Genomic DNA, 27684 nt, shown 5'->3' with positions numbered 1-27684 from the left:
TTATAGAATTAAAAAATATGAAGTCAAGTATATTGAACATAGTGTAAAACATCCAAACAACCAGTGAAATAGTAAATTCCACTTCAGTTGCCTCTAGGTGCTTACAAAGGTAGTACCCTCGAGGTAGGCAGGTGACCCTTCACTTCCGTTGACCTCAGTGGAATTGTGAGTATAAAGTATGTGTAATATGAATGAAGTTATAATTTTCATTGTTACTTATGAGAATTACAACTGACAGATGCTCATGGCTTTCTGTCCACCGAAAAATTGCCCATTTTTCTTGTTTTGCCTTTCTCATCTCTTAAAAATGTTAACTACACATAATTTAATATAGCCGGTCTGTGAGGTGAACATGCTTCTAAATCCATACTATTCGTTGCATCTCGATACGCATTCTTCTAAGGCAGAGATATTTTTTTTTTTTTTCCAAAGGAAAATAGTCATAGCAAAAGAAAGCACAGAAATCTCAGAACAGCTTGTGGAGAAATGTTTTCATTTAAAACAATGTGTTAATCAAGGCTATATTAAGCAAATATAATAACATGAAATATATTTTAGATTTCATAGTTTGAAATGGAACATATATACACTCAAGTTAAAGTAGCACGGTAGCTGAAATGACATTAATGTGACGTTTTATTTTAAAGTGAATGATTAGAAGAATTACAGTAGAAATAAACTGGGAATTAAACTTGTATAACATTTTTAAACTGTTAACTTGATTTATAAAACGTTAGTTAACTAGTTTGCCACAGATTTACTCCTGGATTTGTTCCAAATGAGTACATTCTACATTAGTTTACGCAAATGAGGTTAGTTAACATTGGTGATATGGCAGAAAAGATAAATAACTGAGACTAAAAATGAAACCATTTGATTCATCAAAAAAACCCTTTTAAGGAAAAGACTGACATTTTCGTTTGATATTTTTTGAAAATTTTCTTCAATTATCCAACAGTCATAGAGAAACAAATATGCATATAGAATGAGTTATATTTAAGCAGAAGATTTTCCTGTAAAATTCATACCATCTCCTTAGGAATAGATGTGTTATAAATCGTAATCTACCATAAAGCTTAAAGATATGCTGACACATTTTTCCAACTTGTGGGTACTGTTGCAGTGGACCTGAATTTAATGCTACTTTGAGGGAGATTCTAGGGGATTTTCTAGTGGAAAATCTTCTCTACAGTGTTCAAATGTAATCCAAATTGTGCTTATCGCTGTGGTACCTAAGTAATAGCTAATACAAGCATTTCAGATTTCAGCTGGGTCAGGGTATGGCAGAAAGGATTTCTGCTGCATCTTTCTAGCTGGGATTGTGAATTTACACGTCATCGCTTCAGCAAGAGGAGACCATGGGTATGCCACAGGAAGGAGAGAGAAGAGCGCTGGCTGGCCGTTGTGCCAACTCTCCTGCAAAAAGGCTGTTGCAAGCACAGAACTACAGTCTGTTTCTCAGTTATAGTAAGCTGATTTTAAATAGGTGCTGATTTCCTGAGAGGTGGAAAATATGAGCACATGTCCTCCTCCCTATCCATATTACAACAAATTTATACCTTTGACTCCCTTTTTATGTTTCGTGGATGCAAGGCTGGGGCTGAACGCTTTTGTAGCCTGATCAAGCAGGTGCTTTCTCACTCTGTTATGCCATGTTCGTGGCAGGATCCATAGCCGCATCTGCCAAGCAGGTGTGTCGGGACTAGGGGATCATGGTGTGGAAGGAAAAGAGCCGCTGTCTCTCCCCGCTGCTGTCTGCTGGCACAGGACTGCCGAGGCTGGTGTGTCTCTGCTGAGGCTGGTCTCCTTACACAGGTGTGTCCTTGGCAAGTGCTTTCTCCTATGATTTGATGTTTGATCCTGAAAAGGTGCTGCAGCCGTGCTGCTGCCCAGCAGCTCTGTTTTCAGCCTACTACATCTAGTCCAATTTGTTATACGCTGGTTCAGATTACACTCATGAGTTAGAATCATGGAGGCAGCTGGGGGAAATTTCCTTTTTCTCACAAGAAATTATTCCCTGCATACAGCTGTCCTTTACTGTCCTCTTCGGAGCAAGGAGGCTGCCGTAGCCCCATCTATCACTTTTGCATGCTCTAACTGATATGGCAATAGTCATTGACTTCTACAGAGCCAGGGCTTTGTTCTGCAGAGTTCCAGCCATAAAATGTCAGCACTGACGGGTTCTTGCCACAGTGGAGAGTACAATGCCTTGGCCTTTGTGGTTCTCCTCCTGTGGAGCTTTTTCCTCATATTGGCTGTATTGATCCATGCTCAATTGCCTCTTCAAGATACACAGGAAAGACGAAACCAAGACCGCCTCTGCTGGCTTTTGCATAAAGCCCACATTTGCTCTTTTGTCTTTTATACAGAACTGACACCAAGATGGAAATAAACACCAGTAGAGAAGGAAATTCATCTGAAATTTTGACAAAAAATCATGACACTGTTTATGGAAAAGTTGTTTCAGGAGAATGAAAGAGAGGTTTCATAGCCCCTCATACTTGGTTGGCTTTTATAAATTTCAATTTTTTTCCTCTACAGAGAAAATTTGACTGTCACCCTCTAAACAGCTTTCTTGAGGGTAGGAAACCAGACTTTCCTCTCTCACTCTCTTTTGCCATAGCTGTCCCCAGATTAAGCTAGAGAGAGCAGGAGAAGTCCCCGTCCCACCATGTAACTTCACCCTCCTTGCCAGCCTACAAAGCTCCCCCCCGTTTCCCTGTTCTCTGCAATGAGAAAATAAGGTTGATGAAAGCAGCATAGGTGGAGAGACAACACTTGGATTCTCCTAAAAGGAAAAGGACATTTTCTGGAAAAAATGCAATTTTCCTTTGGAAAATATTTCTGAAGGAAGATTTCTGATCATTGCTGGCTTGTGCCAAGCCTTTTTCTTGTCTGAAAACCAGGATACTGAGTTCTTCCTTACGCAGAACGTTGTTTTTTTAATAAGGTGTCACAAACAATGATAAAGGTATTTAAAATTGCTTGAGGGGGAAAGAGTGTTGAAAAAAAAGTATGTTTCATCACTTTCTTCATCACTTTATTTCTGCCGTAAGAAGAGATTACACTGTTTTTCTTCCTATCTGAAAGGAATAATCTAAAGCAAACTGAAGGCAGCTTAGTTTTCTCCTTTGCACAGGGCAATATTTCAAATAGTAACTATATGTCAATGCTCAACAATATTTTCTGTTTATTTTTAAAGATGATGAGACAAGTGAATCTTAAGCAATATTTTCAACTTCCAGAGAAAGTTTCAGAGTTTTTCTTACTTGTGGGCAGAATCCTCCTTTTACTTTCACCTTTTTGTTTCTTTTCTATGATAAAGTTATTTTTATGGTTTACTGCATCATTTACAATCATATTACACATTATCAGACTGTTTTATTGAATTCTTTGTGGTTTCTTATGGTACCAAATCTCATGTTTGAGATTTCTTCTTTTTTATGGTAGCAGGTATTAGTCTCCTTGAGTTCTCTAGTTTTGTTTTACAATAATACATCAGATAATCTAATTCTCTATCTGGAGATTAGAATGGCATTTTCTGTGTTCTTGAACATTTCCTCCTACAAAATCCTACACTGTGGATTTTGAGTTCAGAGCTCAGTTTACTGACTATAAAGGGAAATACAAAATAATAATTTAATAGTGTTTAGGGTATTCCAAAACAGAAGGTCAGTCAGAGTTAAGTTAAAAGAGCACAAAGACTTCCTTAATGCAGCTTTCTATTGACACAGTGGTGGACACGAAACATAAGAAAAATAAAAAATGAGTACTTACAAATTAGTTCAATTTGAAGCCATACCTACTTAAATAATTGCCTTGTGTTTATGGAGTTAACAAATGGTGCCACTACAAAGTAGAGGTTGCATCAGTGACCTGTAATACTTGATCTCTCTGTAGAGTAGTTTTAATACGTAGATTTGATAGAGAAAATTTGGTTTAGCTAAAACTTGAAAATTAACATGACATGAGAGATAAATGTCCACATGCTAGCATGTAAAATAATGGTTCTAAGAACATTGGTGAAATAATAATTATTTTCATGCTTCCTTGGAACTCTTTTACAGATCTGGAAATAGTTCTCCACTAAACTGTCCAAAACTAAACTAGACAGCTATTGAACTCCTCCTAGCTTGTGATCGCTTGAAGGTTACTGAAGTCAGTTAATAAGAATAATGTGAAAAGATGGGAAGAACACAGCTGTCAAATAGCAAGTCAAATATTCCTGCATTAATCTAAAGAAGCAGTCATCTTTTCCCAAGATAGTGGACACTCAATTGTAATTTCTGTTAGTTTTCTCATGTTGGGAGTTGATGTACTTTTGGTTTTTGATGTCTGGGTTACATAGCCCATTTGCCAAGAGAAAAACATACATATTGAAACAGCAAAGTGGCAAAATAATAAAATACCTGTAAATTAATAGATTTTGGAAGTAACTCTACAGGACTGCTTCTTAGAGTGGTATGAAGCAGGGAACATCTTAAAACTGACAATGTGAAGCAGGAGAAGTAGCAAAAGAGTTTTTGTGGCATGTGTTTCTACAGCAATTGCACTTTTGCAGGGGATCATTTGTTAGTGATGCTTCGGTCTGGTTAGAGATTATTTGCTTTGCCAGTTGCAAGATGTAATCAGTATAGGGATCTTATAGATATTTTTTTGTTTCAAGTTGTGTCTTTTCCCCAGAGGCTTGATCATGTTCAATTTACGCTGTTTAAGGCGATGGCACATTTTAAATTTCCTAATTTGATACTTTATTTAATTCATATAGTAGCAGCACAACACCCCTTCCTCCCCGCCTTTTGTTGTAATCTCTCAGCCTATATATCATTTTGTAATCTGAGATAGTCAGGGCAGATACTAATATATTGCCTTGGGCACCCTGATCTGTGACTGAGATGCAATCTTGCTGCCTTAAACAGAGAGACAACATTTTCTCACAGTTCTAGTATCCTGTCCTAAAAGAGTTTGAATCACCATAGTCAATAGTTCCCATCTCAAAACTTCCACAGTATTCTTTTATTGCTATCGAGGGTTTTAGTTTCAAATCCTTCTCCTCCTGACCAGCTTTCAATCTTATTTAGTATTTGCTGTTTTCTTGGGGATTATTTTAATGCTTACTTGTGAAAGCTATTAGAAAATGACTTTTCTTGATGCTTGCTGCTTCTTCAGGCATCAAAACCTGGTGAATTTTTTAATGTAAGTCTAAAAGCTTCTGACAAGGATAAGTGCAAGATCAGCTTTTCAGGCAGTTTTAGTATGTAAGTGTGTGTATATGTGAGTATAACACAATACAGTGAAAGCTGGATGAATGCCGAACATTGAGCTCAGTTTCTATTATAAAAATAATTTTGTTTATAAATTCACAATCCAATTCCATTTTCCTTTACCATGATGACAACTGAAAGTAAATATTTTTATTTGTGAACCTCGGGGCTAGTAAAAAATGTGGATCGGGCTAGTAATTTTCTAACATTGGAAGAAATAAATGTTTGGACCATGAGTATTTCATGTACACCTGTTTATTTGGAGGAATTATGAGGAATGCACAAAATATTTTCTTTTTTTCTGAAGACAGGAAAAAACCCATGAAACCTAAGGAAATATTTACTTAGCTGATAGATTCAAGTGTGTTTTGAGCAAAAGAAGCTTTCCCTCATGCTTTTCCCTGAGCTGTGTTCTCACCTTGTTAAGGTTAATTTTCAGTTTCTATATATTTCTTTTTCTTCCTCTTGCTGCAGTAACAGACTCAGAGAAATCTCTCTGCTGACTGTGCCTCATATGTCTGTTTTGGATAGAGGCTGCTCTCATTTCAGGGTTCTGGTTCCATTAAGCAGCTTAATTATTTATTTATTACATTTCTTCTTGAATACAGACACACTAAGATGCTCACTTTAACCCAGCTTGTATTATTATACCTGATAAAGTCACAGAAATATACTGCTGTTTACAGGTTCTCTATAAACAAAAGCATGATGCTGAGAAAGGAACATCAGATTATGCACATATGAAGGACCCTCCAGATATTAAGCATGCCATGGAAGTCAATAAATACCAGAGTGATGTAAGTACTCCCCCATCTGAAATTAGTTCACTTGTTTTGGTTAGATACATCTATTATAGCTAACTGAAATGAATTGGGCATGGAATATTTTCATATTTCATTAGTTCGTATTTTTTTACATTATCTGCTCTGAAGTAATTTAGGACATGATGTGTGTTTAAAATATACTATGGGTAATGGTATATGAGTTTTATTCTAAACTGCTTTGGAAAGTGGTTGTTATTGTTTATTAGTAGTAATTCTTATGAAGTGCTATCAGTTTGAAATAAAATTAAAAGACAGGGTCTCTGAATTCATGTGTACCTACTTGTACTTTAAAAGTGTATAAAGCTCTTTGTTAACATGGCCTCCAACATGGTTTCAGTGTCTTACACTGTCAACATTTGGGTACTTCTTCAAGGGTTCTGTTTAGAGGAGAGAAGGGGGCTGTTTTTGCCCTGCTCTTGCATGCTTTTGTGTGTATAAATAACTTTGTTCCCATCTCGTAAGTATGTATCAAATGAGTTCCAAAGAACAATTTATGATTTGTTTTACAGAATCTGAGCAATAGAGTTCAATTTGGTGCCTGGCACTAGTTTATGCCGTTGACCAAAGTATTAGCTCTTGTACTTCTAGTTAAATAATTTGCAAAGAAATTAGAGTATTAGAAATATTTTTGAAGTTGGTTGTGGTTGCTGTTGTTGTTTTTTGTTTTTATTTTTTTACAGCTGCTTGTTACCTTCTTGAAGTTCTTCACGTTTTCACAGTACAAAAGCCTAATAATAGTATTTACATTTTTTTATTAGTTTCAAGTCGGGTTTGATTTCGTGGTTGAGCTAGCTTATACTAGCTCAGTGCACCATTGCTAGGGGAGGAAATGCTACCAGCATTAGTGTCTTGAATTATACAAATACAACTTTGAAATGTCTTAGGTTTTGTAAAAGCTTACTTACGAGAAAAGTAAATTTTAGGAGAAGATTGGCTAAAATAGTGAGGTCATTTTAAAGGGTACACAAAACCAGTAAGGGCACCTGACATGTAAATACCTTTAAAGTTATGATCCATTTCCACTCTTCTTAGGTAAGCAAGTCAAGTCAGGTAGGTCTATGATTTTGTAATGCTCGTTTCTCAGATAAATGCGATATTTGTTTGCTACTAAAAATACAGAAAATGAAGCTGGGGTGTTCATTTTGAATTAACTTAAATTTGCCCTGTCTTCACTACTGACAGTGTAACAAACACTTTTAGGTTATGTAGGCTGAAAGCTAAATGTCAATGTTAGATATATGCTTGTGTGTGCAGAATCTTGACAGCTGGCCGCTGATTAAAAGGCTGCTGGAAAACTTCAGGGAAGCATTATGTTTGAAGAATAACTTTTTCTTCTGCTGGGAGATACCTGCGCTGGAATTCCCAGCAGTAATTTGCAACCTGCCTTGATTACAGAATTCCAGCTTCTTGTCAAACTCAGTCCATCTCTGCTGTTGGAAGCATCAGGATGTCAGACTGATGGAGGGTAGGAGCTGGGAACATGAACTTCTCTCCCTATAAGCAAGAGGTTTTTTTACCTAGCAGTGGGAATGATGGCGAACTACTAGGGAAGGAAATAATGTTGGGAAGAGAGATGGGAATCCCTCTCAGAGAAGGTAGTGGGACCAGGAGGAATATGAGATGAGCTTTTGAATCAAATTCATCATGGCCTGAGGATTCGTATGCTAGCGCAAAACCCATTCCCCTTCTACAGCTCTACATCACCTGCTAACAGGATTAAGGAGAGCAGGATACAGATGTGAGAACAAATGAAATGCAGTTGTTTCATCTTTCACCCGTAAAACAAGCAAAAAAAAGGGAAATGAAGGTAAACACGGGAGGGAGGAATGTTTTGATAAATGATAACTTTTAACAGCATGTTAAAAATAATGAAAAAATATGAAGGAAATTATTTTCAGCCTGAGCAAACTTCAGAAATATCAGACAAACCCTCCGTATCCAACATAAAAATCTAACCAGTTAGTTTCATCTATTTAAGATCAGATTCTTTCAGGTTGCTCATGGGGAGCATGTTATCTTTATGACACATGAAGGACCAAGTTATGTAAGTCCAGTTATTGTTCAGCAGAGTTACACAGCTCCTGCGGGTAATTGTTTGGGCGCCATGGTGAATAGCTGTGGATTTCTCGTTTTGTAAGTCCAGGTTTAATTAAGACCCGCATGAGTTTTCATCTTTGAGTCAGACTGTGGAATACTGAGCATTCCAAACGTGAAGCATTTGTCTTCCCGAACTATTTCAGGCTATTTGTAGAATCACGGCTTTGAAAGTGCAGGGAAAAAAGGAGGGAAACTACTGGGGGAATAGAAGGACAAAGCTCTTTTATCCACCATTCAGTACAATATACCTATGGGAGCAGAGTGCGTGTTTACCTACAATGCTCTGCCAACTCTATTCAACCTTTACATACAGAGTTTGCATCTAATAGGATTAGGATGTGTTTAAGACTATTTACTCAGCCTTAAAATAAGGCTGACATTTATACTCAACTCTGTGAAATGTGCAATTTCCTTTAAAAATTAAGACTGTATTCAACTTACAATACATTTGTGCTGACATTTTGAAACTGTCATGTGCTGTAGGCCTTCACACCACTTTGAATATCATTAACACGCTATATGAGCGTGGGCTGAAGCTGCATAATAGGGAAACACTGTAAAATCTCCTGAACAATGTGATCATGTATAACAAACCTGTTTTTCTCTTCTTCATATGTAGACTGAAGAAAATTACTCTCAGAAGATCAAAAGTCACTTTTTTAATGACAGGGAATTTACTTGAAAAATAATTTAAATACTACATAATGCTTGAATGAATGTACGTTTATACAAACCAGAGTACTTTTCACTATAAATTGTGTTTGTGTTTTGTGAAGTGTGTGTTGATGATGCAAGTTTGTCATGCAAAGGCATTTGGAGAAAAGTGAAGTGGGGATCATCAGCCTACTTTATGCCTGTGCTTAGCTGATGTCCTTTAGCTCATTTGGAAGCTTCCAAACTTGGGACCAAAATTAGGTGGTGGCCGTTAGAAAACTGTCAGGTCACAAAATAGTGGTTCACCTTATGTGTAGCTGAGGGTCAAATGAATGGAAGAAAGTAACTGAACAGTGAGCTGACAAGTTTCTAAAGCAAAGAAAACACTTGCCGCATTCTTCCAGGGTAGAAGCTGTACATAGCATTTGATGAAGGTACTCAAAGCTGTGGATCACAGTTGTGTCTGTTCCATGACTCGTTACATCACTGAACATTATGAATAGCAAAGCAATGTTAAGTATTTGTACAGCAATTTATACATTCTGCTTGGTTGAGATTATTGATTCTCCTCACAGCGTTACAATGTAAGAAATAAGTGGGTTCTGATTTTATAAATAAGAAAACTGCCACAGACTCATCTGTGGACATTTAAAAGGCAGTTTGTAGATCTGAGGTTGGAGCCCTGTTATCTTTTCTCTTATGCTTATGTACGAAAGAGTGCTGCTTTTAAAGTATTAGTTGACAGTAGGGCAAACTGTTGATGTATATGTATTCTCTTTGCAGTCCATATGATGTCAGTAGAGGTAATTTATAATGTTTCACTGACCATCTAAATTCGAATATTTAAGAAGAAGTCTGTATTGTCTTAGGAGTAAGCTTTTTTTCATGTTCAGGATATTGTGCAGTCACAATCCACACACAGAAAAATTACATTCTTTCTGATAAGAGCAAATAAGCATATCTTAAACTTGATGTACTTAAACACCATCAATAACATACCAACATGTCAATGTTTGTTTTGATGCAGATCATGTTAAAGTCAAGCTCCTCCTGCCTCTCTGTTCAGCATCTGCGTTAGAAAAATCACCTTTCACTGACTAACTTTCTGCTGACAGTGGTTGTCAACAGCAGGTCCCCCTGGACCACTTCCAACTGGTGCTGAAAACGATGTGTTTACTCCTGATGTAATTGGGACCAATCAATTTTCAAGCCCATTACTGGAAGGGATGACTGCTTCAATCTGTAATGGGCCAGAAATGTATTTGTCTCTTCTACAAGAGCTGGGAAACAGTTTTCAACACCATCTGAGTGGGGATCGGAAGAGCTGTTGCCAGTGATGATTGTCACCAGCTAGTCATTTTCTTAGTGTTGATGGACCCCAAAGTGCAGACGAGAGAAAAGGGGGCAGAGACACAGCTGTCAGGGCGTTAGTTAGTGGACTTGCAGCTCTTAGAAAGTACTAAGCAGGGACAAACAGTAAAGAGCCAAATTCTCTTGCAGATAGGTGTGCCCTGCTCCATGCTGACTTCTGTGTGTGCATCTCAAGAGGGCAAAATGTATTCATAGCTGCTTGTGCATATTTTCATAATTTATTACCTATAGCTTGGAATAGTTTTGGAATTGGAATAGGGGAAAAGACAAAGACTGCAGGAAGTGTCTGAGTCCTTTAAACCTAGGTGTGCTTGGGTCACCATGTAGCAGAAGTTTCCGTTTGTTGATTGACAACCTGAGATGTTTCGAAACCTTGTTAGAAATCTGTTTACTTTGAAGCATTGGAGTGCAGTCCAGTGCACTGGCACCATCACGAAAGGTGAAGCACTTTCAGGACCCTCAGCTGGAGTAAATACACTGGCATGTTTATCCTACACTGGACCTTATAACTTTTTATAAGAGCTGGAGATTTGGTGCTATTACAATTAGTCTACTAATTATGAGCATGCCCTGAATATTTTCTATGCTTTGAAAAAACTACTGGTAATTCAGAGTATCTAATCACATTTGGGATTGAAGATGGGAAATGGCTTTTGTTCAGATTACCATTGTTTTTTAAAAATATGCAACAATGCAACCACTTTTTATTGTTATTTCAAACTGGGGTAGAGAAACACTTTAAATTTAGTTAGTATTTGTAATTTACTTGTTGTAATTTGTAATTTACTGTATGTTGTAATTTACTGTAATTTTGTAAATTGTAATTTACTACTTGCAACTTCAAAGCTAGAGATGGTACAATTTTTGTCCCAGCTTCTTTCTCACTTGTGTTTCCCACTGGTCTGCTGTAACTCTCCATTTAGATCTTTCACTGCTGCTCTTAAGTTGTCAGTATTTTGGTTACTTTTTCCTATGCAAAGGCCAGTTTGTGCAGATGGTTCGTAGAGACCTGTGGTCCTCATAAAAAGGAGTGTGATGATGTTTTTTGGTAAAGCCCAAGCAGTCCTTTGAAGTGAAGATTGAATAAGGGTGTCGTGTAATGCCTGAAGGTTCCAGGCAGGATTTGAGCCTCTTGGCAAGGGGCTGAACCAACTCAGGAGAAAAGATGTCTCCTTCCCTGGGTGCTTCTGCTGCTTCCTTTCTTTTGTTGCTGATTGACCAGGCTTCGTTTTTTCTTCTGCCCTCTCATAGGCATCTCCACTTTCCATCCCATGGGTGCACACACCAAACTGGTTGCTTTGCCCTGTCTACATCTGTTCCCCCGCTCTCTCGGAATAGCTCTGGTTTTACTGTTCTAACATAGTACTATTAAAAAAAAAAAATCACTAGATGGAACAGAATAGCAGCTGTGTAATAGAGGCCAGCACACTGTCCCAATGGGAAAGGGTCAGCATCCAGGGATTGAGGTTATTCAGGAAATGGGAAACATATTTTTTCTTTCTTTGGCCTACCTCTGACAAACTACTGTTCTGCTGCATAACATTTTTATTCTCACTGGAGTATGACAAGCTGCAGAATGGAGCAAATATATATTGCAGACATTTGTAAAATGCTAGATGACTTTCCCTCAGACGTAAGTAATAGGTATACTGGTTTAGGTGCAGGAAGAATAATAATTCACTCTGGGAAAGCTATAGCAATTGGCCTTGCATCTAATATAATTGAAAATGGTGAAATATAAAGGACTGTCACTGTCCTATTCCTCCCCCCTTCCCCCTGAAATTAACCACAATCCATTATTTCATGTACTGTATGATCATGTCATTTGGGAGCAATAAGTGACCACATTTCCTCAACTTTATCACCACTATTCTTGATTCTCTGTTGTTAAATTCACTCCATTCCTAATTTCTATTTTGAGCACATATGCTGGCCTTTAATTTGCAATTTACATGGATGATAGGGTGCTATTCAGAAACCTGTTTCTGCTGCCTTTGTGGTTTTCACCTCACCTCGTGTGGTCATTAGGATGAACAGCATATAATTAACTAAATTCATGTAAAGCCCCGAATTGCAGTTGCTTGTCTGTACATCTACTTTCTTAAAACAAGACAGGAAATCTAAACCTAACCAAAACAGAACTTCCAGTGGTTTTAACAAGCTGTAAGAAACAGTTTCTGTTTTCTCTGTAGGTGATACTTCGGGCTGTATTCATCCAACCTATTTATTTATTTTATCAATGATTACACTTGTGTGTCATGTGTAGGTTAAAAATTATAAGATCTATTTGTGGGCAAGTGGCCAACAGTGAAGCCTATTTGGCTTGTCTACTTAGCTGAAGCCATATGGATGCAAAATTACTTTCCTGTTGCCTGTAAAATATTTGCCAAAAAGTAAGATTTTTTTTCCTTTTCTATCTCTACATCCTTTTCTACATCTATAATTTCTACAAATTATATTTGTTGTTGAGTGGTGCAGTTTATGAGTTTGTTGCCTTGTACCCAGAGTAAAATTTACATTGGAAATAGGAGCTAGATGCAGAGGTTATAAATGAAACTTCAAGCTGAGGACTTTCTTAATGGTGAAATACAGTCCTGAGAGGTTGATTAACATTGTTAAACAACAGAAGAAAATCTAAAATACTGTCCAGTACAGCAGGAATTATTCTGATGTTTTCTATTTCCTGTAGACTTTGTTTTATATTTTCTAACTTTTGCCTGAAACTTAAATCTGTCAGACACTTTTGAATACTAGGGATGATTTTCTTAATCATTTAGAGTAATTCAGTAAGACAGCTCTTGGAAATTGGCTTAGATTGTCACATGTGCTACAGCAAGGGAGAGGAAAAAGTCTACAGACCCTGAAGAGGGAGAAGAATAACTTGTGGTCTTGGAGTTCTGTAACATCCCTGAGGTCTATGCTGTTCCTGTGATTGCTTTGCTAAATGGAGAATGTTTGGGCTCTTCTACCTGTGGTTTAGCTTTCTGGCCAAAGTTTTCTGAGCCCATTCATTATAGCTGTGGCTTTTGCACAAACGGGAAGATTCAGTCTTGTACTGCACATGCTGGAATACTCAGCCTCTTGTTTTCTCATGATTGTGTAAAGGAGAAGATAAGTGGAGTTGTGGGGAGTGGGGGATGCTGGGGCAGAGTTGTGTCATTGAATTACGTACCAGCTACATGGCTGCCCATTACTGAGAAAGACGTGGTAGAATTACAGTCTCTGTTCAGCGTAGCTGCAATCTGCTAGGCTGCAGTATCATAGGGGGTTTAGTTTATATTAAAAAAGGGTTCAGCATAGAAAAATTGCTGTAGTCTTTGAAGTCCTCTGAAATTTAATGATAAAACCTAATATTTGGATCTTTGCAGTGCTTTCATTTTTTACTATGCTTCTAAGCAAAACTATTTTTCATTTTAATATTGTATTTTATTCTCTGAATTTCTTCCTTATCCTGTTAACCTGTGTGTGGGTCTTACTAAATAATCCCTGTCAAACAGGACTGTGTTGGAATAAATTAGGCAGAATTCTATTGAATTTGATGGCTAAGCTGATAGGTTGTTCAAAGATTATTTATAAACTTTAAAAGTTTTTTTTTTTTTTTTTTTTTCCGTTTTAAACAAAACTGGTTTTTCTTTGACAGGTATCCTATAAGAAGGATGTGCAGGATACTCATAGATACACTGAAGTGCTGAACAGGCCAGACATAAAGATAGCAACTGAGATAACAAAGATAATAAGTGATGTATGTTCTCCTGTTACTCTATTTGTATTTTTAGACATGTTATTTTATTTATTCCAATTTTGGCCAGATTGTTTAGAATGCTGCTGAAATTCTCAGACGTCACGAGCAGAAAACCCAAATCTGATATGGAGGTTTGATTAAAAAAAAAAAAAATCCAACAAAAAAAAACCCCTTGCCCTGGTATCTTACAAAGTTATGGGTTTCTTCTGTTTTGAAGTGACAGTGTGACTTTTGCAATTATCGGTCAAAGATCTAAAGACAACGTTAAGCTTACTAAAGTTGGTTTTGTTTCAGCTTTATTCATGATAACCATTCTCAAAATAAGTCTTATGCTTGTATGCTATACTGCACTTCGGACAACTCACCAAGCTTTTTTTCACCTCAATACAAGAGAAGCTCACATGCCAGGACTCCCCTTCCTCCTCCCATCTTGGCCGGCAGCAACAGGGAGATACAATTCCCTGCTGTCCTTCTGAGAGCTGTGCAAACACGCCGCTGCTTGCATGGGGGTTCTCCTCCTCCAACTCCTCTCTCAAATTCTTTTCCCTCCCACTGTGACATCTGCTAATGGATAGGTCAAGGAGCAGTTTGAGAAGCAGCAACGTGTGATGCAGTTTTATTGTAAACAATTCAATATACATATTAGAAGCACTGAGCCAATATTTTAAGTAACTGCTAATAGTTTTATGTGAGACTGACTAGGCACCTGTGGAGAGACAATTTTAAGAGACTTGAGATTCACTTTTTGAATACTCAGGATTTTCTGAAAAACAAGAACTTCTACTGAGTCTTATGTTCAACACCCAAATTTACTAATTGCTGTTCAAGCCCTCTTTGAGTTAGAGTGGCTTTGGGACTTTTATTTCTCCGTCTGTTGTTATGACGTGTCCTTGCTGATTCACAGTGCCTGAGTAATGCAAAAAGCCTATTTTAGGCAACGGGTAATTTAGTTTGTGATATCATGAAGAACCTATTGTCAGTTCATCTGTGCTGTTTTCTAATCCATTGTGGAAAAAAATTGCAGCAATTTGCATGTGAGGCAGTTCAGCTGGAAAGATCAGTAACACCAGCCCTGCGGGACTAATTCTGCTCTGTTACACCAGTGCAGCCTCACTGACAGCCAGCAAGATTGCAGTGGTGAAACTGAGAGTGGAATTTGACCTTACATTTTAAAAAATCTGCCCTTCAGCCTAGTTTTGTTTCAAAACTATTTTCAGCTGCTACAATCTTGTGTAAACTGCAGATCCTGTTGTAAGAATTGCTGAGCCACTGTAAGTCATTCTGCCTTGATTGGGAGAACAGTATTCCTCAGGCTTAAGCTGTGCATTTCGTTAAAGCTGAATTTTGTGAATGCTGTACATTGTGTTTTACAATAAATAAATATTACATTGTTAAGGAGCTGAAACCTGAGAAGGGCTTTTCTTCAGAGCTGATTAGAATAGCTCTGAAAGTAGTGTCAATGCAGATCACCAAATGAGACTTTTTCTACTAGCTTTAATGCTTACAATTTCTTTGATAAAGCAAAAGCAAACATTTTAATAGTGATTCATATTCTTTTTTTTTTTAAGGCTGAGTACAGGAAAGCAAGGGGAGAGATGAATAAGGAGCCTACTGTACTTGGAAGACCAGATTTTGAACATGCTAAAGGAGTTTCAAAACTGTTAAGCCAAGTAAGTTTCTCTGTCATTTTACAATGACTTCATTCAGATGTCTTGTTCCTAGTAAAGCAAGAAAATATTTAGATTTTTAGATGATTATCTCTAATTGCATGAAGATTATGTTCTCAAACTCTTTTCATATAGTATTGCAAAGACTGGTAAATTCAAGGTTCTTAGAAGAAAGAATATATATATTTATGCAAAAATACAATGAACTTTGTTACAACTCATCTTTTGTGGAGATGGTGTATATTTATACACAGTATCTAAGATTTCTGAAATATTAACTGTATGTAATTTAGAGGCAAATTTTGCTACTCATTCAGTTTGAGAAGAACCTTATCCTGTGATGAATCCCACTGAAGTAACTAGGGTCTTTTGTGTAACTGCTTGCTAATGTGAGTAATGGGATCTGAATTTGGCCCGACATGTAAGCCATCCGCCTTCCCTCCTCCTGAAACTGAACCTTTTATGTACTACTTTCTGTTATATATTAGCCTCAATAATTAAAAAAGAAAAAAAGAAAAAAAAAAAGAAGAAAAATGGAAGGGTCACTTTAGTCCATAACTAAAAAGAAATCTGAAAACACAAATATTCCCTCTTTTCGTCTTGTGAGTCTTCTACTCAGAAGATCTACTCAGAAGAGTCTACTACAGATCAGCTTGACACCGTGAGAAGAGATTTTTGACTGCTGACCTGTTTCCCCCCCCCCTTTTTTTTTTCTTTTTTTCCAGAATAGTTCTTTAACAGTGCCTTACATAATCCTCGCTAGTAATCCTGTCAGGCTATGCTTAGAGCTTTTGTAAACCCAGGAACAAATTCTGCCCTCCTGTAGGAGGAGGATAACGCCCTTTGATTGGAGAAGGCAGCGTCAGTCTTCCCAGACCTAGGAAAAAACCCCAAGCGTAGTAGTGTATAAACTAGAACAGTCTGAAAATCAGTGTTGTGTAACGAACACGTGATTTGGCTAGATGGTAAACGCCTTCCGTAGAACTAGGATAAAATGAGAATAATGTTTCATAGCGAACAAGCTGCAAAACAGTGCAGTGTCTGCTTGCAAGAGGTTGAACGCCTTTTGCTGACACCAAACGTCCTTAGATATCTGCTACATGATTTCCTGTTTCACGCTGGACCATCACTAACTTTGAAGCATTAATACTGCACAAACAGAAAAAGATTAAATACATGAGTTTTTTTATTGCTTTGTTAGTGATGTGTTCAGAATCAAAATTGACTTGTGTTTTTCAAATAGAAAATGGGCAAGTCTGGCAAGAGATTCTTGGTCTTTTGCGTTTAGTGTCATGCAGGCTTGGAAGTCAACCTGTGCTTTCCCAGGAAGAGCCAGTGCTATGCTACTTAGACCTGGGTGTCACTTACAGGAAAGGGAGCTGTCTGTCGTTTAGCAAACACCATTAGTGGTTTTTAAAAGGGTTCAAATCTAAATCCAGTGTGTGGCACCCTTTATTTCTACTCAGTGGCTGTCTACATGCTCCTTTCCTTGCAGCTGCCTGTCGTCACAAATGGGGCCACAGCAGATCCCTATCCGATAGCCTTCTCCATCTCACTAAGCTTCGTACCCTTGAGGCTGTGGCCAACAATCACAACAGTCAAAAAATAGCAGCTGGATTACAGGGTCCTGCAGGCTGGTGCTGAGCCAGCTGCGTCATAGGCTTCATCAATGCATTTTTTATCTCATTTTTATTAGATGTGCTTTTCCTCTTGGACAATGCATGTGGCATCTGCAAAAGCTTTGTAATAGAGTCTCTTCACTGTCAGCGACTGGGATGGCAGCCGTTCCGGTTGAGATCCTTCCGCAGAAGAGAGCATTTGGTGTGCAATTTTAACTTCTTTAGAAAGCCCAAATAGTGCAGAAGGTGTGGCAGGAAGAGAGGAGCGGTTGACCAAATGTGGCTTGCTTACAGTTTATTTGTAAAGAAGATTCTTACTAAACCTTGGTGGTCCAAACTCTGCAGCCACTGGACCCGGACCCAAGTTTTGAGATCCTTTCTTCCCTTGTCCTCTACTCAGTCTACACTGTTGTGGCTGCTTGCAGCGTGTGTGATGGGCTTTTAGATCCCAGGACTTTTAGAAAGGGAGGCAGTGCTTTAGCCTGGCACTCCGCTGCCAGCCAGCTGCAAACAGCAGCGTGGAATCTGTAAGTACCAGCCTGCTTTCAGCAGTGGGGAGGTGCACTCAGCAGTTCCCCACCTCCTCTGAAGGAAAGGCAGTGGCTGTGAGTTGTCTAATGTTTTTATATATTATTTGAATCATTATAACATGCAGACACGCTGATCGTAAATCAAGAGCACAGAGAAATGAAGATGACCCCTGTGTCCAAAGAGCAGGGTGGTGGGGCAGGGTGAGGAATGCACCTGTGCTGTAGCAGAAGAAGAGCCCTAAATGTGGGTCAGTCGTGTCAGTCCTCTTCATGCAAGGATCATGAAGCAGGTGTGTAACAATTACAAGGTTTGAAAAATAGTAAAGTTAGTGATCTCTTTATTGTCTCCAGAATTTCTGGCTTTTTGAGTTTCCATTTGTTTCTCAGCAAATGGGAGCATTATAAACTTTTTGTGCTGAAAGTTGAGAATCTCCGTTAATAACATGAATCTATAAGCTGCGACAGGCAGAGAAATATTAGTTACTTGACCCTCACAGTAAATTTGCAAAGTTGACAAATCTGATGGATGTAATGGGAAGAGAAGATGATAACATGTTTTAATGTGGTGCATATGGGTAGGTAATTTAGGGAGTATAGAGAACAGGAGCAAGAAGAGGTCAGGCAGTGTGGGTGTAACGAAGGGAGAAAGCAATCAAAGCAAGCAGGAAGGCAAACAAAGTGAAGAAAATAGTGTTAATGTTTGACTGGCACTCAAGGCTCTACAAAATCAGTGTAGCCCCTCGCTCTTTTTCTTTTGTTTCTTTCTTTTTTTAAAAATTTTTATTTAACAAAGCTTTTGACAACAGCAGCAGCAAAAATAATAGCTGCCAGGACTAGTATATTTACCCACAGCACATGGTAACCCCTTTCTGTTGATTTTAAACCAAATTTAAAACAGAAACTGTATTAGCCCTTGTGAAAACATAAGCTTGTCAATTTGCTGAAGGTACATTGTATAATTCAGGTTATTTTTTGTATGTCTTATAAAAACAAGCTCTTGTTTATGTCTTCTTTATGTCTTCTAATGCAGTTTATTAGCTTTTCCAAAGAGCTGCTGTTATGAAGTATTCCCCTTATAGTATTCAGTAACTTTTTATGATGAATAATTTTGGACATTTGTATTTTTTGTTGGATCTGGTTCTTATTGTTTCAGGGATAAAACTGTTAGAATGTTTTTCAAAATGTACCTTCTCTGAAATTATCAGTAACAACACAAAGAGCCTAGGATTTTCTCGGTTTTTCTTTGCTTTAAACTCTGCTAGTGCTTTTAGCAACAAATATTTTAATTTAGCTCTTTGTTTATGTTACATTTCCTTCAATATCTATGTGCACTTACAGTTTTTTTTTTTTTTTAAATATATTTTCATATGGTCATGAGGAAATGCTTAAGCTGCAAGTGTCTGCTTCATCCTGGGATCCCAGTGGTTGAATGATTCAATTTTTGTAGTTTCTTTGTAAATCTGAACGGTGGGTGATGTCATCCACTTCTGAAACTGAACACTCCCTGTGTGAACGGCTTTGAACTACAGATTTGATTTAGGAATGTTGCTCCAAAGCTTCAAAAGACACTGCTCTGTTCCGCTGCAATTCTGACTTTTATAGGTTTTGTGCAAGGCCGATGAGAAGTTTGTTTACCCAGGCCTTATTTAATTCCAGTTTAGTTTTTCAGGGATGTTGTTGTGTTAAAAGCCTGCAAAGTCTGCTCTTTCTTCAGCAACAATTAGAGAGCAGCCTACGCTCATTTCTTTTGAATTAACCCCCAATACCTACTCTCTGAAAAAATAAACAAGCTTAAGACGTTAATTAAGATAGTAAATAAGTAGCCATCCTTTTAAAACCTCATTAAGGTAAAGCTTTTGGTTAAGAAGGTAATTTGTAGATAAGCTTCCACTAACAACTGTCATTTCAACTCCCACTTTTTCTTTGCTCTTCCATCATGTTATAGTGTTACTAAGACCTCCCCCCTTCAGATGTTTTAGAAAACACTGATGAAGTATTTTTCTTTCTTGTTTTTAATCAGAACCCTTTCTCTCAGGCGTATTTTTCCTCTTTAAACTGCATTCATAACTTTCTCCTGTTCAAAAGAAGGATAAATATCATGAGTGACTCATCCATGGGCTTGCTCTTCTCTCTTCTCCCTCTCCCACCCCACGCTTGCTTTCAAAAGGGAGGAGGAAACAGGCAAATACCGATAAAAGAGAAAGTGAATGCGTGTGTAGCTTTCAATGAGATGAATCCCCTGTGACAAGTCAGAGTTAAATTACTGCTGGAAGTGCTCTGGAGATATTGCCAGGGTCATCTGATATTATTGTGGGGCCTCCGTTTTGCCCCAGAGCGACATGTGTGTTGGCACTGGAAAGGAGAGCGGAGACAAGAAGCACAGCAGCCAGATGAGGCAGCAGGCCCTAGAGCTACCGAGACATCCCCCACTGAAACGGCAATGGCTACAGTTGCGTTGGTGGGCAGTCTCCTGAAATTTGGGCCTTAAATTTGGCACATCGGCATCAGGACACACAGCCCTGTGAAGACTGGGTGCACTGGGGCCCCCTTTTTCCTTCAGTAGCAGTGGTGCAATCTGAAGTGGCACTAAAGAGGATTTCTTACTGAAATCTCTAGATTGAAATGTATTGTTAAAAAAAATATTTTTAAAAATGGCATGAAATGGCTGCAGCTGGAAGATGGCAAGCTGATTATGAAGAGAGATCCCTTTGGCACTGACGTTTTCACACTTAAGAATATCAAGGACCATGTTGTGCCTTTGGTCCACGAGGCCACTTGTTGGCTGGGCAGAAGAAGCCTGCAGTAGTTGAATATTTAAACTTGTGTGCACGATGTTGTTATGATGTGAGCTGATGTCCAAGGAGTAAAAGGCAATTTTGCTCACCATGCTGACTTGATCGCTGGTTTCAGAGGCTTTTTAAATCACATAATCCCGCTCTGCCTGATTTTTATTAGAAGGCAGGTTTTGGATACACCTTTTAAAAGAGAAAAGCCCTATGATTTATTCCTTCACTGCTCAGACAGAATGTGGATTTGCCTTTGACAAAGGCAGTGTCTTTGTATTCAGATACGTGCCTTTGCACTTGATCCAAAGCCAAGGTAAATATCAAACAATATAAACCAGATGAATCTACCAGAAGGCAATAGATATTCTTTTCTGGAGTTAGTGTGAAAGATTATGAAGTTCATTGCGTGTTCAGATAAAGTTTCTCTTTAAAAGTGACAATGTTTTAGAATTTCCTTACTTTGAAAAATTAGTGTACGTGCTGGAGTCGTAATGTAGTTCTTGATCATACACGGTTATTTTCTGTTTGGGTGGCTTAGTTTTGGCTTCTTGTTATCCTCATTAATGAATGATTGGGCATTGTGGCTAAACAGAATGAGGTTATGTAAGCTAAAGCATGTTGAGAGCCTTTTGAGGCAAGGAAAAACTAAAAAGGAAAAAGAAAATTCTTCCCACAACTAAAGCTGAGAAAAAATAATTTTTGAAGGAGATTGTTTGAGGTGGTTTAGCCACTTTATCAGACATTCATGTGGGAATAGAGAAAAAAGGAGTAAGGAAAAGGCCATGTATTTATTTAATGCAGAGCATGGTAAATTATAATGGATGTTGCATAGGCGCAGATATCAAGTGTCTGACTAACATTCATGAAAGCAGCATAATTCAGACTGAACTTTATTCTCTTCCATTATGCCCAGCTGTTGGAAAGAAGCAAGGCATGTATGCAGAGTCTCCAGATGCTTGATGATCATACACAACAAGGAGGGAAAAGGAGGGCGATTTACTATTTGTTTGATTTCATTTTTTCAGGTTCTGAATTCAGTTCTTCAGCATGTTTTATGGAATTTTTGTGATTTATTTACTTTCAATGCCATTGCCTCAGCATTTATATGTTGCTCATTTCCTTTTACATGTCTTGTCATTCCCATTTTTTCTTTTGAACAAGAAGAAAAGAGAGTGAAAGTGGTGGCAGACAGTCATTTAATTATGATTTCTAACACTGTAATGAGGTGGATATTGTCCCCAAAAAGGGACTGTACTACAGAGGGATTCCTGGGGGTCTCTTGGGAAATTTCTGGCAGAATTAATAGACCTGGGAGCTCTGGTGACAGCCTAGTACAGCATGGTGACACTTGGACCTGGAGGTGGGAACACAGCCAAGTGGGAAGTTTGGTTCTGACTTCCCGCTTTCAAGTGGTTGAAAAATTTGCAAGTGATTTAATTTACAAGTTTTACAATTCATTTATCTTATAAATTGTTTTTTCATTAAAAACACGTTTTCGATGTTAATTATGAATTGAATGATTCACAGTGAGTGGATTATTATTGCTAGTCAAACTGTTCTGGTTTATTTGATTACTCAGGTGAGTCATGTTTTTGTTTCCGTTTCCTTTTTATAAATCCTTCAGCACCAGTAATAGCATAAGACAATCTTAAAATTATTTTTTTATTTTAGTAAAATTCAGATACATAAAAATTACTCTAAAACCAGCACAAGACGGTCACGGGTGTGGCTAAATTTAGCTTCTTAAAACAGCTTCATTGTTTAAAGATTTATGGATAAGGTAATTGCCTTTAATAAGCTCCTTTGTATTCTGAATTCTCTGTGCCTTCTTTAAGTGCTACATGTTAATATTAGATATGTCTCTTCTGGTGGAAGGTGAAATACAAAGAGCAGTTCAATAAGGAAATGAAGAGCCACCAATACAATCCTCTTGACAATGCTTCATTCAAGCAAGCACAGATTGCATCCACCTTGGCAAGTGATGTAAGTGAATTTGCTTTATATTTCACATGCATTTACATCCTGAAAAACCTAACATTTGTTCTCAAGCAGAATTTCTTTTTCCATCTTACGAATTACTCTGAGCAGCGGTCTCTGCTATACAGTGTGTCCGTATAGCAGGTATAGCACGTTATCCATTTCTTCCTCTGCTTCTGACAAAGCCTTTCTCCAAGGGACTGCAGAGTTTTTCATAACCATTTTTGATGAGATTCATCTCGCTGAACTTTGTGTGTCAGAAGGTGTGACTGCTTTTGTTGAGCTAACTGCCTTGTACTCAGACCCTTTGTATTTGGGAAAGAAATAAGTCTCGAGGGCAATCCTTCTGACCTGTTGTAGATGCTTGCCTTGGAGAAGCCAAGTGCTGGCATCACTCCAGTGTTTGTAGGAGGAGGTTGCATGAGCAGCTCAGATTTGGATGTCTATCTTTTAGACTCCATCCTGCTGGTTGATCTTCTGAATGGTATTACTAAGTACAGCAGTCACTAAATTCAGCAATGGGTGCCTGCTGATGGGCCCAGATTAGAAAAAACTTCTGTATTGAGTGATAATACTGTTGGGATGATACATTTAACAGTGTGTCTAACGCTAAAAACATGAGCTCTGCTTTGAGGCTGTGATCCCAGATAGTCAAGACACAAGCCATCATTCTGTAGTCCTACATTTCCAAAGTGTGAGGCACCACCCAACAGGAACAGGAGAGGCCAGCTCTGGGAAGGGTCCAGCAGAATATGTAATTGTTTCCAATATCTAAATGTTTAGTGAAAAATTCATTTAAGTAATCAATATTATAAGAGATTATTGCAAATTGAGTATTGTTGATTTGAAGTCTGCCTATATCAGTGAAGAACATGATACATATGTGGAGGTGACCAAAATTATTGGTTTAAAAGATTTGTCATCTGAGCTAGGTAAGGTGGCTAGTTTTCTTCCTGTAAGGATGGGCATCTGTCTGTCAGAAGTATGGAAAATCCTACTATAGGCTGATAGAAAGTTATCTTCTGCTATTTCATGAAGTGATTGTCTTTTGCCATAGGTGACTATATTGCTTATCTTGCTGAAAGGAATCTGTATTTAATGAAATATCCAGGAGAACTTCCCTTTAACTGTTTCATGTATAATTTTTTTATTTGGACAGTTAGCATAATTCCTGAATCAAGAAAAAGAACAAGAATCAAGACTCTTTAAAAGGAGTGAACTCAAAGTATTGAAGAAGATACTTTTGATTCAAGTTTTCGGGGGAGGGGGAATAAAAAGGAAAAATAATAATTCCTTTCTACTCTGAAAAGTCATACAAGGTTGTATTATGTTTTGTTCTAAGTATCCCTTGAGTAGTTCCCAAATACTTGCTCATTAGAATGAATCCTTTGTTTTCCTTTTCCTCCAAATAGTAGTAAATGACCACCATCTAGTGGCTGGTAGAAATTGTTCAGGCAAGCACTTAATGCTTTCTGTCTCCGGGTGGCTACACTGTAATATGAAGCTGTGAATTATTTTGTTAATCTTTATTTTAAGTAAATTGAATTCTCCTTCCAGGTGAATTACAAGAAAGATTTGGAAAGCCTACATGATCCAGCCTCTGATCTACCAAACCTGCTATATTTAAACCATGCTTTGAATATCAGCAAAATGCATAGCAATGTAAGTTGCCTTTGTAAGAATAATCTGAAAAATATATGTAGTAAGGAATGTAGTATGTATAGTCAATGTAGAATACATAAATTTTTGTTACTTGCTTCATGGTCTCATACATAGTGTTGTAATCATAGTAATTTGGGGAAGTAGTTAAAATGACTTTTAGGTAGAGATATTTCAGTTATTAGAACAACTAATATACTGGGTAAGAACCACATGGACTTCTGGTACTTGAGCATTTCTTCTTGTATGTCTGAAACCTTATTTGTTTTTTCTAAATTTTTTTCTTTTTTTTTCTTTTTTTTCTTTTTTTTTTCCTCTTTCTATTTGTTGATCTAACATACTTCTTTCCTTGCAAATCTCATTTTGCGTAAGATCTTACTTATTGCTTTCACCTGCAGGTCTCTGTACGAAAGTGATCATTATGCTAGTTTAATATTTGGAATTCTGCCATAAACAGCCTCTCGAGCACTAGCTGCCCTTAGAGCTTCTCTGTCTAAGCCTTTTTTCCTCTCGTAAGTGTCTGAGGCTTCCTACACTGGATCAGGTAATAGGCACATACCCCATTCTGCTGTGTAACAAGGCATGGCCCTTGGTGAGGCTGGTGCTCTGACACAGGAGAGTGAGGGGTTGAAATGGAGATGAAGAGGTAGGAAACCTGGAAACCCCTGCCTTCTGTGCAGAGCTGAAGCTTCTCTCCCGCTCGAAGACCACTGATGCTACATGTGCAGTGCTTGTAGGCTCTTTAGCTGCATGTGTCTTCTTTAGTCCAGAAACCACAGAAGGGCTGCAGCGCTGCTGTGGAAAGGCATGAGTGGGTGGTGTTGGGAAGGAAGATTGCTCACGGTCAGCAGGAGGTGAGCGCTTCACATGCGAAAGGTTAGCCCCAATGACTAGTAGCATATTGGGTCATCTTCTGAGTCAGTGCCTATGTATGGAAGCTTATGTCTAATATAACTAAAATAATCCAGCCTTCCCATCTGTACTTGATTTTTGTGTTGCTCTTTGGTGATCCGAAGCTTGCCTTTTGTCTCCCTCCTTCTGATATGTGAAGTTAACACTGACTATCCCCTTTTGTATGGGTAATAAATGAGCCGATAGCTTTCACTTCCTGCATTCTTTTTGTGCATTTTGACCTAATTCTGGTTTCCTTCAGCATAAGGGAAGATTGGCATTCTTGTTGCTGGTTAAATGAACACCCTCAGAGTGAACTTTATCAATTTGTCATCGTATCTCTAGTGAGGTAGAAAACTGGACTTTTCCTTAGGGCTCCCCACTTCTTGCAAAATTTATTTCTTTCTATTGCCTAGGAAGGGTTGATTCATATTGTCTATGCCCTCTTCTGAGGACTCCATGAATACTAAGTCTCTGATTTTTGCATTGTCCAGTTGCTGGTGGATGTTTTTTCTTACTGTGAGCAGGAAGAATGCTTTGTCAGTCCCTAAGGTCTACGCTAACCATTTGTCTTCTACAGAAATCCCATGTTGAAAATCCTTCTCAGATTTGACCTCCTCATATCATCTCCTTGATTTTAACGTGGCTTACTCTCCTCCCTTTCTATATGCTTTTCCAGTACCTTCTTTGTGTTCTCCTCCCTGCCTTTCCACAGCACCAAATCTTTCTCAAAGTCTGCTTCCACTGTATGAAGCAGTCTTCCTGACTGTGCCGTTAACTGATTTCCATGTCTGATTGCATGGTCTGTTTTTTTCCTCTGAAACGCAAATCTTCTTGCTAATTGCCCAGTTTTGCTGTTTCCCAGTAGTATACCTTTCTCCCTTGAACTTTATGCTTCTCTTCATCTTTTGCATAAAGTAGCTACAACTGCCTCAGTGTGATACATTGTAACTTGTATGGTTAATTAAACTCATAAAATAATATGGTTGATTTCATTGGTTTGCTGATTAACCTAGAGTGTGGAAGTGTGTGCAACTTAAAGAAACACATATACTATAATACCAATGCAAAGCTGTCATACAAGTCAGCTTCCATGGGAATAAATTCCAGCAGTTAAGAGGAAAGCTTGATGGGCATATTTGGACTCTGTAAATAGACGATTTTGACAGGTCAAACTCATCCTATTTTCATTATTTTGATGAGGAAGAGAGTTCGCAAGGTGGAAATTTCCTCTCTTATGGTATACATGTCATTCTCTTTGGCATGAACTATGGAGACATAAAATTTAAAACTTTGATGTACGTATAAAAGCTATTTTATTGTTTTGCACATTTTAAATACAAAAAAAAAGAAGCTTAGATGTGTTTCATTTTATGGAACAGGGTGAATAAATACGGCTTAAGAGAATGAATGTTGTGCCTGTAGTTTATTATAGCAAAAGGTTATGCGATTTACCTAACTTGATTTCACAGAATTATTTTTTTTAAATTTTGTTCCGTTAGTTAAGGAACAAAGTATGAAGTCAGTATCTGTAGATGGAGATAATTTTCATTTGTTTCCACTACAGAAGTGATTTTGTTGGGTGACATTTGTAATTATTTCCACTAGGAGGCAAACCCAGACTGTCATATGTGTTCCTTTGCACTTCAAATGGAAATAATAATGTTTATTTTCTAGTGAACATAAACTTTTGACTTTTGGATAAGCAGGACAAGCATTTTCTCTACAAAAGTTATTTTTTATCATATCACTTTTTTTCTTTTCATCACAATTTTAAAAATTCAAATTTAGCAGTTTAACTCCTGAGTTGGGAGGCCTACAATATAGTTCTGTTTATGCTGTTTCTCCCGTAGGTATTTTAAATGGTATGTGAATTGCAAAACCTTCTGGATTTTGTTTGTGAAAACATTTTTGGATAATTTTGGTTTCAGTATGAATATAAGAAATCATTTAAGCAAAGCAAGGGCTTCTGTCATTTCACCCTGGATACAGCTGAACAAATCCATCACAAAGAAAATGCAGTGCTTCAAAGTCGGGTATACACAATTATAAATACATTTACAAAGACAAAAATGCAGCATTCTAACAGTGATTAAATCAGGCACAAAACTGCATAACAGATGTACAGTGCATATTCAATCAGAAGCTCCCCATGAGGAGAAAGGAGAGTGTTTTTGCCGGACCTGAACCAAGTGCAGAAACCTGTCAGGGAAATAGATTCTTAACACTTTTCTTAAGTTCAGACATCACTATTTTTGAAGAGAAAAATAAATTAAAATGACGTTACTCATTCTGAATATCATATTTTGATTTGTAGCTATTTGCTTTCCTTTATGTCTTGTGTAGAATATTCCATTTTGCCCCTCACTGATGGATTGAGACAAGTAATGCGTTTGCCCATCTTAATTGAAAGAGTGTGAATGAATGAGTTCAGAGGGCTGCTCCAGGTTTCTGAACAAAGCATATTTGCTATGTGAGTTAACATAAAGTTCTATGTTGCTGTCTTAACCCTGTGCCCCTCAATGTGATTTTGCTGCTAGCTTCAAGGTCATGGTCATTGGTAGCTGTGAGGGGAATGCTGGTGCAAGACCGGACCCTACTGA

At 37.9% G+C, this 27684-nt stretch overlaps 1 protein-coding gene across 1 annotated transcript in view; it reads left to right on the top strand.

Moving 5' to 3' along the window:
• The window catches only part of NEBL (nebulette), a 108293-nt gene that overhangs the window by 17550 nt on the left and 63059 nt on the right, over positions 1–27684 (top strand). Inside the window, 5 exon segments of the mRNA XM_075419495.1 lie at positions 5951–6061; positions 13851–13952; positions 15521–15622; positions 22430–22537; positions 24089–24193. Of these exon segments, the coding sequence (XP_075275610.1) occupies positions 5951–6061; positions 13851–13952; positions 15521–15622; positions 22430–22537; positions 24089–24193 (528 nt within the window).

Source organism: Opisthocomus hoazin, chromosome 4 (genome assembly GCF_030867145.1).
Source record: "Opisthocomus hoazin isolate bOpiHoa1 chromosome 4, bOpiHoa1.hap1, whole genome shotgun sequence".
Taxonomy (NCBI): Eukaryota; Metazoa; Chordata; class Aves; order Opisthocomiformes; family Opisthocomidae; genus Opisthocomus; species Opisthocomus hoazin.
The sequence above is the reverse complement of the archived record's forward strand: the minus strand, read 5'-3'. Positions and strand labels throughout refer to the sequence as shown.